This window comes from Procambarus clarkii, chromosome 6 (assembly GCF_040958095.1).
Source record: "Procambarus clarkii isolate CNS0578487 chromosome 6, FALCON_Pclarkii_2.0, whole genome shotgun sequence".
NCBI classification, from domain to species: domain Eukaryota; kingdom Metazoa; phylum Arthropoda; class Malacostraca; order Decapoda; family Cambaridae; genus Procambarus; species Procambarus clarkii.
Genome location: NC_091155.1, coordinates 45,248,102 through 45,261,022, shown reverse-complemented (window position 1 = coordinate 45,261,022; position 12,921 = coordinate 45,248,102). Strand labels below are relative to the sequence as shown.

Below are 12,921 nucleotides of genomic sequence, written 5' to 3'. Positions count from 1 at the left end.
TGGCATTTAGGCACATTCCTATGTTTGTTTCCTTAGTGTAGACTGCAGTGTGGAAACCTCCGCCCTTTTCCATGACTGTTACATCTAGAAAAGGCAGCTTCCCATCCTTTTCCGTCTCGTAAGTGAAACGCAGCACGGAACTCTGCTCAAATGCCTCCTTCAGCTCCTGCAGATGTCTGACATCAGGTACCTGTGTAAAAATGTCGTCAACATACCTGCAGTATATGGCCGGTTTCAAGTTCATTTCGACTAAGACTTTTTGCTCGATGGTACCCATGTAGAAGTTTGCAAACAGGACACCTAGGGGAGAACCCATGGCGACCCCATCTACTTGCTTATACATGTGCCCATCCGGGCTCAAGAAGGGGGCCTCTTTAGTACAAGCTTGGAGTAGTTTCCTCAGAATACTTTCTGGCATGTCAAGAGGAGTACAGGCTGGATCACGATACACTCTGTCGGCTATCATTCCGATTGTCTCGTCCACAGGTACGTTGGTAAACAGCGATTCTACGTCCAACGAGGCTCTTATCCCTGTGGCCCGTGTGCCCCGCAGTAAGTCAACAAATTCCTTTGGAGACTTCAGGCTGAAGGCGCAAGGAACATAAGGAGTCAGCAGGCCGTTGAGTCGCTTCGCCAGTCTGTACGTGGGTGTGGGTATCTGGCTAATGATTGGCCGAAGTGGGTTTCCAGGCTTGTGCGTCTTGACATTTCCATACGCATATCCAGGTTTATATTCCCCAATGATCTTTGGCAGGTGGAGTCCGGATTTCTTGGCGTTCACAGTTTCAATCAGTTTGTTGACCTTTGCTTTTAATTCGGCTGTAGTGTCCTTCGTTACCCTTTGGAACTTAGTTTGGTCAGAGAGTATGATGTTCATTTTCGCCAGATATTCGTCTTTTTTAAGAATGACATATATTGGCGACTTGTCACCTCTCCTGACAACTATCTCCTTGTTCTCACGAAGGCTTTTAGCTGCCGCTTTAAGCTCGAGGGACAGTATGGTGCTTCTGTAGTTGCCTCGATTCTTTCCTCCTTCTGCAATAAGTTCTGCTTGTAAGGTATCTTTGGTAGTGACCTTCTTTTGTGTCTCGAGGTCGAATATGTCGTCCAACAGAATTTCCAACTCTACTTTCCGGGCCATTTCACTCGGTCTGGACATAACATGACAGTTTAATATATGTCTACAGGAAAGACTGCTACCAAAATATACTAATATATATATATATATATATATATATATATATATATATATATATATATATATATATATATATATATATATATATACATATATATATATGTATATATATATATATATATATATATATATATATATATATATATATATATATATATATATATATATATATATATATATATATATATATACATATATATATATATACAAATTCTTGAATCATACAACTGGACGCAATATTAATTTGAGAACACGACAATAAAGTAATATGTAATATCGAGAGTCATGGCAGAATCTTAGTAAGATTCGTGACAACGTACTGGGCAACAGACTCCAGTGTCTCGATAGGAGAAGAAGAGTGAGAGCAAACAACACAACCATCAGGAGAGCGATGGACATCGGCCCGCACAGTCAGGCGGCGTGGAGAGCCAAGAGACGGAGGAGAAGGACGGGAATTAAGGAGGACTAGAAGGAAAGGAAATGGAAGACACAGGAGACGTGACAGACTGGGTAGAAAAAAGGGGAGCCCTAGACAGAGAACCAGGAGGGGGACCCTTCGGGACAGAACGGAGGGAAACAGGGGAGGTGGTGGTGGGCGTGTCCGGGTCTAAGGCTCGGAAACGGTTGTGAGACTGAGGAAGGCGGGAAGGACGAGGAGAGGAAGAGCGCACCACGCGAGCATAGGAGACACCGGCGAAAGGGGGGAGACGATGAACTTGGCGCCGAACATCAGGAAAAGACAAACGGTCCCGGTGCTTCAAGTTGAGGACAGCCCCATCAAGCTTGTAACGAATACACGCACGGGAGAAGGTAGGGTGGGCCTCACCGCAATTGAGGCAGCGGGCCTGGGGAGAAGTGTACTCCAACTTAGAGTGACCCTCGCTTCCACACATGGGACAGAGAGAGACAGGACTAGAGCATTTGAGGGTACCATGCCCAAACGTCCAGCACTTACTGCAGAGCCGAGGAGATGGAATATATTCCTGAACGGAGCACCTAGCACCAACAAGAATAACAGAGGATGGAAGGGTCCTACCATCAAAGGTAACCTTCACAACCCGAAGAGGCAGACGGCGATGACCACGAGGGGGATGAGTAAATGTATCCACCTGGAGGACAGAATGACCCTGAGCCTCGAGGACATGCTTGATATCCTCGTGGCAGTCCCTGAGATCCCTAACACTGGTTACAACATGGTGCGGGAAGAGAACAGTGTCCACACTGGCATTCAACCAAGCGTTCTTTGAGACCCGAACAGGGGTTTCGCCAAGGCAGGATAAGGCGGCCAAGCGAGTGGCCGCATCCTGAGAAGGAGCAGCAACGACACGGGTACCAAGACGAGTGGGGTTGAAGGTGATAGAGGCATCCACGGAATCGACAAGATGCCTATGAAGGGAAAAATCGTCAGGAAGAGTTGAGTCCAAAGGATGGAGGTCAAAGTACTATGTCCATGTAGCAGGACCAAACAAAGCATGGAACGAAGTAGGATGGGAAGGGAGCATACGACAGCGGCTGTGGCGGGTACGGCGATGAGAACCTGTAGAGAGAGACGGGACGAAAGGTGCAGTAGTCACAAGAAGAGATGGAGCCGTGCAAGAGGACGAGACGGTCACCACAGCAGGCTTGGGGCTCGACCCAACCACAGAGGAGGGAGGGGAGCAGGGAGGAAGAGTCCGGTCTGGGCCTAAACCGGGCTCTGTAGCAGAAGCTACAGATCCCGGTCTTCCAGGACGGTCCGACTCAGGGGCCTGGTCGCCCACCCCATGAGCCTGGTTAGTAGTCAAGTCGTCATCCATATAGCAAACCAATATACAAGGGATGGGACCCGGAACCAAGGGATACCACCTACCAGGGCAGCCATGGAGGCCGAGTGCGGGCCAGTCCAGGAAGGGTGTGTCGTCCCCAGCGATGCTCCCCCTTTTCAACAGGGGAGTCCTACTACTTCGTTCATTCTCCCACACTGGTACTAAGACCCCTGTCCCCCTATCGCCCTAGCCTGGACACCCAACCATCCACTCAGGGCGGCCCCTCACAGGCGACCCCTCCAGCGGGTGGTCCGATGGCTCACAAGGCCCCTACATGGTGCCCTTCAGCACGTACACCACCCAAAGACGGGGCAGGAGAGGGGGCACAGGCAACCCACACCTGTCCCAGGGAGGTGTACGTGAGCCCCTCACCATGGCAAGGAGGCACCACGGAGGGGCTCATTAACCATAACTTATACTATATACATAACAATACTATACTATATACATTATACTTATACCATAACATAACAATAACTTATACAAATAAAGAGCAACATTAAACAAACATGGAGAACAATTTCACAAATATTGGGATCAAAGAAGTCTTTAAATAACAAACCGACTCTCCTGTCTAATAACGATGGTCAGCTTTCAGCCTCTGATTCTGCTATTGAGTTCAATAGGTTCTTCTCTTCCATTGGTTCATCCCTTGCTAATGATATTCCATCTTCCAGTACTAACATTAAGGACTATCTTACAGGGAACTATCCCCATGCAGTCTCTGTACCTAAAGCCTATTAATTCCATTGACGTCAATGAGATAATCCTTTCCCTTAAAACCAAGTCTGGTGCCCTTGAGGAGATACCAACTTTAATCTACAAAAAAGCCTCCAGATCTTTAGCCCCTGCTATTGCTTTGCTCTTCAACAAGTCACTTGAACTCCAAACCTTTCCAGATATTCTAAAAAAAGCGAGAATAACGCCTGTCCACAAATGTGGTGATCTCACAGATGTTAACAACTACAGACCTATATCAATCCTGCCAAACTTGTCAAAAATTTTTGAAAAACTAATCTATAAGCAGCTTTACTCATATCTAGCCAAACTCAATATACTTAGCCCTTGCCAATATGGCTTCAGGCCCAAAAAAGCACTAACGATGCACTTATTAGTATGCTTAACTCGATTCATACAGCTCTTGATAAAAATGAGTTCCCTGTTGGGTTATTTGTGGACCTGCGTAAAGCTTTCGATACTGTCAACCACCAAAACCTTCTTCTTAAATTACATCATTATGGTGTCAGAGGACACTCACTACAATACCTCAAATCCTACCTTACTGACAGGCTCCAATGTGTTTCTGTGAATAATACAATTTCTCCCACCCTACCCATCAACATTGGTGTTCCCCAGGGCAGCATACTTGGCCCTCTCCTCTTTCTCATCTACATTAATGACCTTCCAAATGCCTCCCAACACCTCAAACCAATCCTATTTGCTGACGACACAACCTTCATTTACTCCAGTCCTGATCCCCTTGCTCTAAATGCCACAGTAAATACTGAGCTAAATAAAGTCCATCTGTGGCTAACTGCCAACAAACTCACCCTTAACATTGACAAAACTTTCTATATTCTGTTTGGCAATAAATCCTCTAATCAAATAAATCTCAAAATAAACAATACCCAAATTTGTAACAAATTAGATGGCAAATTCCTTGGCATTCTCATTGACCACAAGCTGAATTTCCAGGGACACATTCTAAACATATCAAAAAAAGTTTCAAAAACTGTGGGCATTCTTTCTAAGATCAGATATTATGTACCACGCCCTGCCCTGGTGACTCTCTATTACTCCCTTATCTATCCATATCTCGACTATGGTATTTGTGCTTGGGGCTCTACTACCCAAAATCACTTACGTCCTCTAATTACTCAACACAAAGCTGCTATTAGGACAATATCCAATTCTGGCCCCAGACATCACTCGGTACCCCTACTCAAATCCCTGAATATGTTAGACATTAAGTCCCTGCACATTCTCTCATGTGTACTATACATATACAAAACGCTAAATTGTAATGCCAATCCTGATCTCAAAAGCTTCATAGAAGGTTGTAACAGAACCCATGAGCACCACACCAGAAATAAATACAGTTTTGATATTCCTAGAGTACGACTTAATCAAACCAGAAATGCTCTACAAATCAAGGGGCCCAGAATGTGGAATGACCTTCCCAACCATGTTAAAGACAGTACCTCTCTCAACCAGTTTAAGTTAAAAACGAAGCTATACCTAATAAATTCCCTGTAACCTACCTTACCTCTCTATTGTCAACCTATGTATGGTTTTTTTTTTTTTTTTTTTTTTTTCAAATCAACGCTGTTTTAATGTAATTTTCTGTAATAATTTGTAATTGTATTTGTGCTGTTTTTTCAACAATTTTCCCCCCTCTTTTACCTCTATTTTTATTTGTACTCAACGCATTTTTTTCTTTTTACCCATTAGTTTTAAGCTTTAGTCAGTAGTGTTTTTTCCTGCCCGAAACGCTTTGCGTAATAGTGGCTTTAGGCATTGTATGTACTAGCTCTTATCTATAAAGCCAACAAACTTTGTAAAATCTCTTTATGTATGTACCTTTGCCTAAATAAAAAATTATTATTATTATTATTAATTACTATATTTCTGTTAAGTTCCAAGAAAATGTTATGAGAAAAAGTCCAGTTTCTTTTCTAAATTACACCTTAGTATTTACATTGTGTTATTAATGTAAATAAAGTACTGTACTGTTGCTAGAACTACCAACTCATTAATGTAATAGTCTATACCAGTCATTATTAAGTATCACCTTTTTATTGTATTCATTTGTGTTTTCTTAAAATTATTCATTTTTGTTAGCTTACTTCCCTTTTAGTATTAAGTGCTTACCCCGTCACACCTTTAATTAAATTTTCTTCTAAATTATTGCAAGTTTTGCGTGAAACGCTTTACGTAATAATGGCTTCATGAGTTTGTGTAACTCCTGTCCCCACAATTGTATATTACTAATATGATCTTGTACATACATTATTTTGAATACATATTTAAATATTTAAAGTTTTTAATTTATTGATGTCCTGAAAATGATGTTACACCCCCTTCTTCCTACTCACGGCATCCTTGAAAACAAAATTTCCCCGGCTTCGGTTCCACCTGCTACTTCACATGCTGATCCAGCTACTGCTGTTCCTCCTGCTATTTCTACTGCTACTTCTCATGCTGATCCAGCTACTGCTGTTCCTCCTGCTATTTCTACTGCTACTTATCATGCTGATCCAGCTACTGCTGTTCCTCCTGCTATTTCTACTGCTGTTCCTCCTGCTATTTATACTGCTGTTTCTCCTGCTATTTCTACTGCTACTTCTCATGCTGATCCAGCTACTGCTGTTTCTCCTGCTATTTCTACTGCTGTTTCTCCTATTTCTACTGCTACTTCTCATGCTGATCCAGCTACTGCTGTTCCTCCTGCTATTTCTACTGCTACTTCTCATGCTGATCCGGCTACTGCTGTTCCTCCTGCTACTTCTCATGCTGATCCAGCTACTGCTGTTCCCCCTGCTATTTCTACTTCTACTTCTCATGCTGAACCTGCTACTGCTGTTCCTCCTGCGATTTAAGAACATAAGAACAAAAGTAGCGGCAGAAGGCCTATTGGCCCATACGAGGCAGCTCCTATTTATAACCACCCAATTCCACTCATATACATGTCCAACCCACGCTTGAAACAATCGAGGGACCCCACCTCCACTACGTTTCGTGGTAATTGGTTCCACATATCAACAACCCTGTTATCAACTGCTACTCCTCATGCTGATCCGGCTCCTGTTGTTTCTACTATTACACCCTCTGCTGCTGCTTGCTGCACTACACTGGACCTCAACTCCTCATAATTACCTTAGCTTGCTGCACTACACTGGACCTCAATTCCTCATAATTACCTTAGCTTGGTACACTACACTAGACCTCAACTCCTCATAATTACCTTAGCTTGCTGCACTACACTGGACCTCAACAACATTCTTGGACATTTAGTCATTAGAGTTTTGGCAAAAACAAAATAAAAATGATCGAACTTAAAATTTACTTTACTGTCAAAATTACACTTTTAAATAATTATAATAACAATATAATAATGTAAGATTCTAAAAAGGAATGAGGAGGGTGTGAACCTGCACACTTGGTACTGCCAAGCTAGACCACCACACCATGAGGAGGGTGTGAACCTGCACACTTGGTACTGCCAAGCTAGACCACCACACCATGAGGAGGGTGTGACCCTACACACTTGGTACTGCCAAGCTAGACCACCACACCATGAGGAGGGTGTGACCCTACACACTTGGTACTGCCAAGCTAGACCACCACACCATGAGGAGGGTGTGACCCTAGACACTTGGTACTGCCAAGCTAGACCACCACATCATGAGGAGGGCGTGAACCTGCACACTTGGTACTGCCAAGCTAGACCACCACACCATGAGGAGGATGTGAACCTGCACACTTGGTACTGTGGTGTTTGTGTGTTACTGAGGAAGTCTTGGTTGTAGGGTTGATGTAAAGCCATTGCTTGGTTACTGACTTTAATACTTAAGATGTTACATGACTAGTAGCTACCAAGCTTGGCGGGCGTCCTGTACGCTCTCTTGTTTACCTTCTCTGGCGTCTGCTCCACCACACATAGAAAACGGATGGTACCATTTTCTGTGAACATGACATCCCTCCTTTTCTTTAAAAGAATGAATACAGGATGTCTACCATGCTTGTAGCACAAAGCTAAGTTATTGACACAAAGTAAGTTATTAACATATCAAGAGATATTGCATACATTTAACATTAATTAAGCACACAAAGAATTTAAACAACTTAATCTTTACCACAAAGGATTTCAATATTAAAAATACATATGCCCAGGCTTATGCATATGCAATGTTAAACAAACATGAAAGAAACTGTAATACAAAGTTACAAAATATTGAATGAGATATCTGCATTATTCAAACAATATTAAATTTAGTTCAGCATAACAAGTAAATACTTTGCATTACATAGGAACACAATTAATCATCAAATCGTGTAGGGCGTTTAACATGACGTTTAGGACGAGAGTCCCCAAATACAATAACATCCCTTGATGAATTGTTTATTGAGTTATAACTCATTTTTTCTTTTTCTTTTGCACGACTTTGCACTTCATCATTTTCTACACTAGTTGGAATCACTTTGAAATAGGCCATATTACGTGTTATACTATGATCTCTATTACTAGCTGTTACCATAGTTCCTTTTACACTAATCACTTTATATGGCTTTGTATCATACGGCATATCTAGGTTTCCCTCTTTTTTCTTTTTAACGAAAACAGTATCTCCAACCTTTATGAATTGTTCCTTTGCATGTTGATCATGAGCAATTTTCATTTTGCCCTTGGCTAGTGCATCCTTCTGAGCGAGACGTTTATCCGTTACCTCGGCTGGCATGACGGGTAGTGCGATCCTCATAGGACGTCCAAATAAAAGTTCACCAGGTGACTTGCCCAGTGTTCCATGCGGTGTTGCACGGTAGTTCCTGAGAAAAGCATACATAGCTTGTTTCCAGGATCGTCCTTCGGCATGAGCACAGCGTACCGCTTTCATGAGACCTTACCTTGAGGTTACCTTGAGGTGCTTCCGGGGCTTAGCGTCCCCGCGGCCCGGTCGTCGACCAGGCCTCCTGGTTGCCGGACTGATCAACCAGGCTGTTGGACGCGGCTGCTCGCAGCCTGACGTATGAGTCACAGCCTGGTTGATCAGGTATCCTTTGGAGGTGCTTATCCAGTTCTTTCTTGAACACTGTGAGGGGTCGGCCAGTTATGCCCCTTATGTGTAGTGGAAGCGTGTTGAACAGTCTCGGACCTCTGATGTTGATAGAGTTCTCTCTCAGAGTACCAGTTGCACCTCTGTTTTTCAACGGGGGTATTCTGCACATCCTGCCATGTCTTCTGGTCTCATGTGATGTTATTTCTGTGTGCAGGTTTGGGACCAGCCCCTCTAATATTTTCCACGTGTAAATTATTATGTACCTCTCCCGCCTGCGCTCAAGGGAGTACAGTTTTAGGCTCTTTAGTCGGTCCCAATAGTTTAGGCGTTTTACTGAGTGGATTCTAGCAGTAAAGGATCTCTGCACACTCTCCAGGTCAGCAATTTCTCCAGCTTTGAAAGGTGCTGTCATTGTGCAGCAGTACTCTACTCTAGAGAGCACAAGCGTTTTGAAAAGTGTCATCATCGGTATAGCATCTCTAGTGTGAAAAGTTCTTCTTATCCAACCTGTCATTTTTCTTGCAGTTGTGACGGCTACTTTATTGTGTTCTTTAAAGGTAAGGTCTTCCGACATGAGTACACCCAGATCCTTTACATTGCCTTTTCGTTCTATGTTATGATTTGCCTGAGTTTTGTACGTGGTTTCCGTTTTTATATTTTCATTTTTTCCATAGCGCATGAGCTGGAACTTATCTTCGTTAAACACCATATTATTTTCTGTAGCCCATAGAAAGACCTGATCTACATCTGACTGGAGGTTCGCCGTGTCCTCTATGTTGCCTACTCTCATGAAGATCCTATGTCATCTGCAAAGGATGATACAGTGCTATAGGTTGTGTACTTGTCTATGTCCGTAATGAGGATGAGAAAAAGTACTGGAGCAAGCACAGTACCCTGGGGGACTGAGCTCTTCACGGTTGATAATAGCACCACAAACAGTAGCGTAATAGCACCACAAACAGTATTGTTGTAGGAGAAATATTAGTGCGTCTGGCCTTGAGGGCGGCAGCCATCAGCTGACTGTGTGAGTAGCTACGTCTTTGTGCCTTTACTCACCATACAAGCTTAGATGTACAATTATGGTGAACAAAACATGCAGATACTTATATATAACCTGTGTATGTAGTGTAATAACCAACAAAGTATTTGTTCACTTTTTGATGAATATAATTGAATCAACAATATGCACACCATATTTTTGAGTACAGTGATGATTCACTCATTTTATTATATAAATATATCACACTACACACTATTGAATAATATTACAGCAAAAAAATTACGAAAAATCACAGACAATGAAATAATTAGGTAATTATCTCTTTGTGGCAACTCCGGCCTGACAGCTGGCGATCAACAGACTGCCTGGGACGAATGCTGAGTCAGCGCCTATTTTTTGCCAGAATTCCCCACCCTATAGCGGGCAATATATGCCACTTAGGATTTTTTTATTATTTTTCCTGTGATCAGTGAACACAAATTAACAGGTTAAGAAGAAAAAATAATTTTTTTTTTTTTTGGTATGCACCTGTGAATGTCAAGTGGTATATAGCTATGCGCCATTTAAGGGTTAAGGGGGCATATCAATGTAAAATTAAAAGTGGTTCAATTTGCTTATAAATTTTTTTATGAAATGGTTATAGAAAGGGCTGCAGCTGGTCCAAGTTTCATCATCACACCCTAAACAGAAAAGGAGAAAAAAATAAACAACGAATTTTCAAATAGTTTCAGGGAACACATGTGTCAACTAAAATCATTTCTATAACACTCAGATATTAAATTAAGCACATAATAAAAGATTCTAGTGATCAGTTTTATCAAAAAAGTGTTTAGTGCAATAATATAATTTTTCAAAGTTACCCTACTAAAAAAATATGCAATATATGATATTTATAAATTTTTATAAAATCAACAAATAGACTTTGGACTAAAATGTCTACTAGATTCTGTAGAAGCACAAACGCTACATATAAAGTGTAATTTGCATGTAAATTGATTAATAAATGAAAGCTCTGAAGTAATTTGAAGGTGTAAATTGCTTTCCAGAGTAAAATTAAGATCCAAGTTCGGCCACCTATAGCTGAGCTTGACTTCGACAGATTTCGTTCATAATTGGCACCCTTGCAGATAGGCATCCATTGAGCAAGGTGTGCAAGTTTCATGCAAATCCCTTGATAACAAGCGAGAAAAAAATATTGGCCAAAAAAAAAAAGAAAAAAAAAAAAAAGAAAAAAAAAATCTTAAATATAAATATATTGCACATACATATTACAATTATTACAAGAGTTTGTGCTTCTACAGCACATAGTAGACATTTTAGTTGACACATGTGTTCCCTGAGATTATTTGAGAATGTTGAACATTCGTTGCATAATACGTTGTGTATTTTTTTTCTCCTTTTCTGTTTAGGGTGTGATGGTGAAACGTGGACCAGTTGCAGCCCTTTCTATAACCATTTCATAAAAAAATTTATAAGCAAATTGAACAACTTTTAATTTATAACGATTTAGAATGATATACCCCCTTAATACTAAAATTTTGGGTCTTTGGAGACTAATACGTCAAGCTATGAAATGTTATTCAAGATTACGTGTTGTTCACACCCACACTGACAACAATAAACACGAATCAGCGAAACTGTGAGCCTATATATCAATCTTACACCCTGCATCTGCTATGATCCATCGCCGACAGCAATAAACACCTCTGTACTTTTTACCATTCCAAACAATTACCGTGGTTGTAGGTCCTATGATGACTATGGAGCCATTGCACTAAACATACTAATAAATAGTGCATTTGATTATACTGGTTGACTTTCTACCTGACGAACTAAACACCCTGACTCTAAATTTGCCTAAAAGACTGATTACTATATACAACACTATGTAGTTTTTCCCTGCTGGAAACTATTAGTATTAAAACTCAAAGAAAAGCTCTATTATCTCAGTTTCCTTGTGCTTCCAAATCACTTGACAATATTGAACACTTCAAACTGTTTAGAGAATTAATGAGCATAAAAGTATGTCAAGCTATCGCTAGATATATGTATTTACCTGATCATGTATGAAAAGCAGCAATGTGATGGAGAAATCTGAGAAAATTTATTACATTAATTTTGTTTTTGTTTGCTTTCCATCTTGACCCATTTTTGAAAGAGTTGAGAGAATAAAGTCCCGGCTGTCGCAGAGGCAGTATTTATGGTAATGTTTTCTGTGTTGGTGATGATATAATCATATTGACGGCAGCCAAAGATTCTATCAACTTTTCTTATAAATAGTTAAACCATGAAGTGTTGAATACAACCATACGTTTAATCCGTCTAAATGTGCTCTAGTTATTCTTTATTCACTAGACTCATTTGATACAGTTCTTAATCTTAAATTTCCAAGCAGAGATTTCAATAAAGTAATTCGCAGCCAACGCTCTACACTCACACTAACATTCTGGTCACCAGCACAAGCAGAGGAGCCTGGGTTCAAGAGCTTAGGCATAACATCTACACTGAGCCAAATAACCAAAAAGATACATTTCTGCGGATGGAAGAAAACGCTCACAGAGTGGGGGACTTGTTTTATTTTATAATAATAATAATAATTAATTATTTAAAAAATAATTAATTAATAATAGTCATAATTAATGATTTAATTGATAATTCTTAAATGAAGAGCATAGTAGCTCATTATAACGAATAAATAGATGATTAAAGTGGAATTAATTATGGTGACTAATAATGATTTAGTGAATAACCATAAATTATTATACAGAAATAAAATTATTGGATAGCCGTTATAATGATTAAATCAAATACAATGAAGAGAGATCTCGTATTCTTGGCTTATCACTTTGGGGGTTCCGTCGGAGCACCCCTAATCCCGTGAGGGCCAGCGCCGCGGAACCCCCACCCCCGAAGGGCGAGCGGAAGCTGGCTGCTATAAGTAGGAACATGACACTTCGCTACCGTGGCCATAAGCGTGCCCGTATGCCCGGAGAGGCCATTAAAAAACAATCAGTTTTCCTGATTGAAAAAGGTACCATTCCGAGTCTACTAGACAGATGCTGCTAACTGACGCAGCTCGCTTGGTGGGCCGACAGAGCGCCATCTTGACGAGCCGTGGAGCAGAAGCGGGTTGGCCCACCG

At 41.2% G+C, this 12,921-nt stretch overlaps 1 protein-coding gene across 1 annotated transcript; it reads left to right on the top strand.

Moving 5' to 3' along the window:
* The first annotated feature begins 1,908 nt into the window (after positions 1-1,908).
* On the top strand, positions 1,909-6,602 carry LOC138356109 (mucin-7-like). The gene is made up of 2 exons (XM_069311852.1): positions 1,909-2,008; positions 6,265-6,602. The coding sequence occupies exons 1-2, from the start codon at positions 1,909-1,911 to the stop codon at positions 6,600-6,602; spliced, it is 438 nt and encodes a 145-aa protein (XP_069167953.1).
* The last annotated feature ends 6,319 nt before the right edge of the window (positions 6,603-12,921 follow it).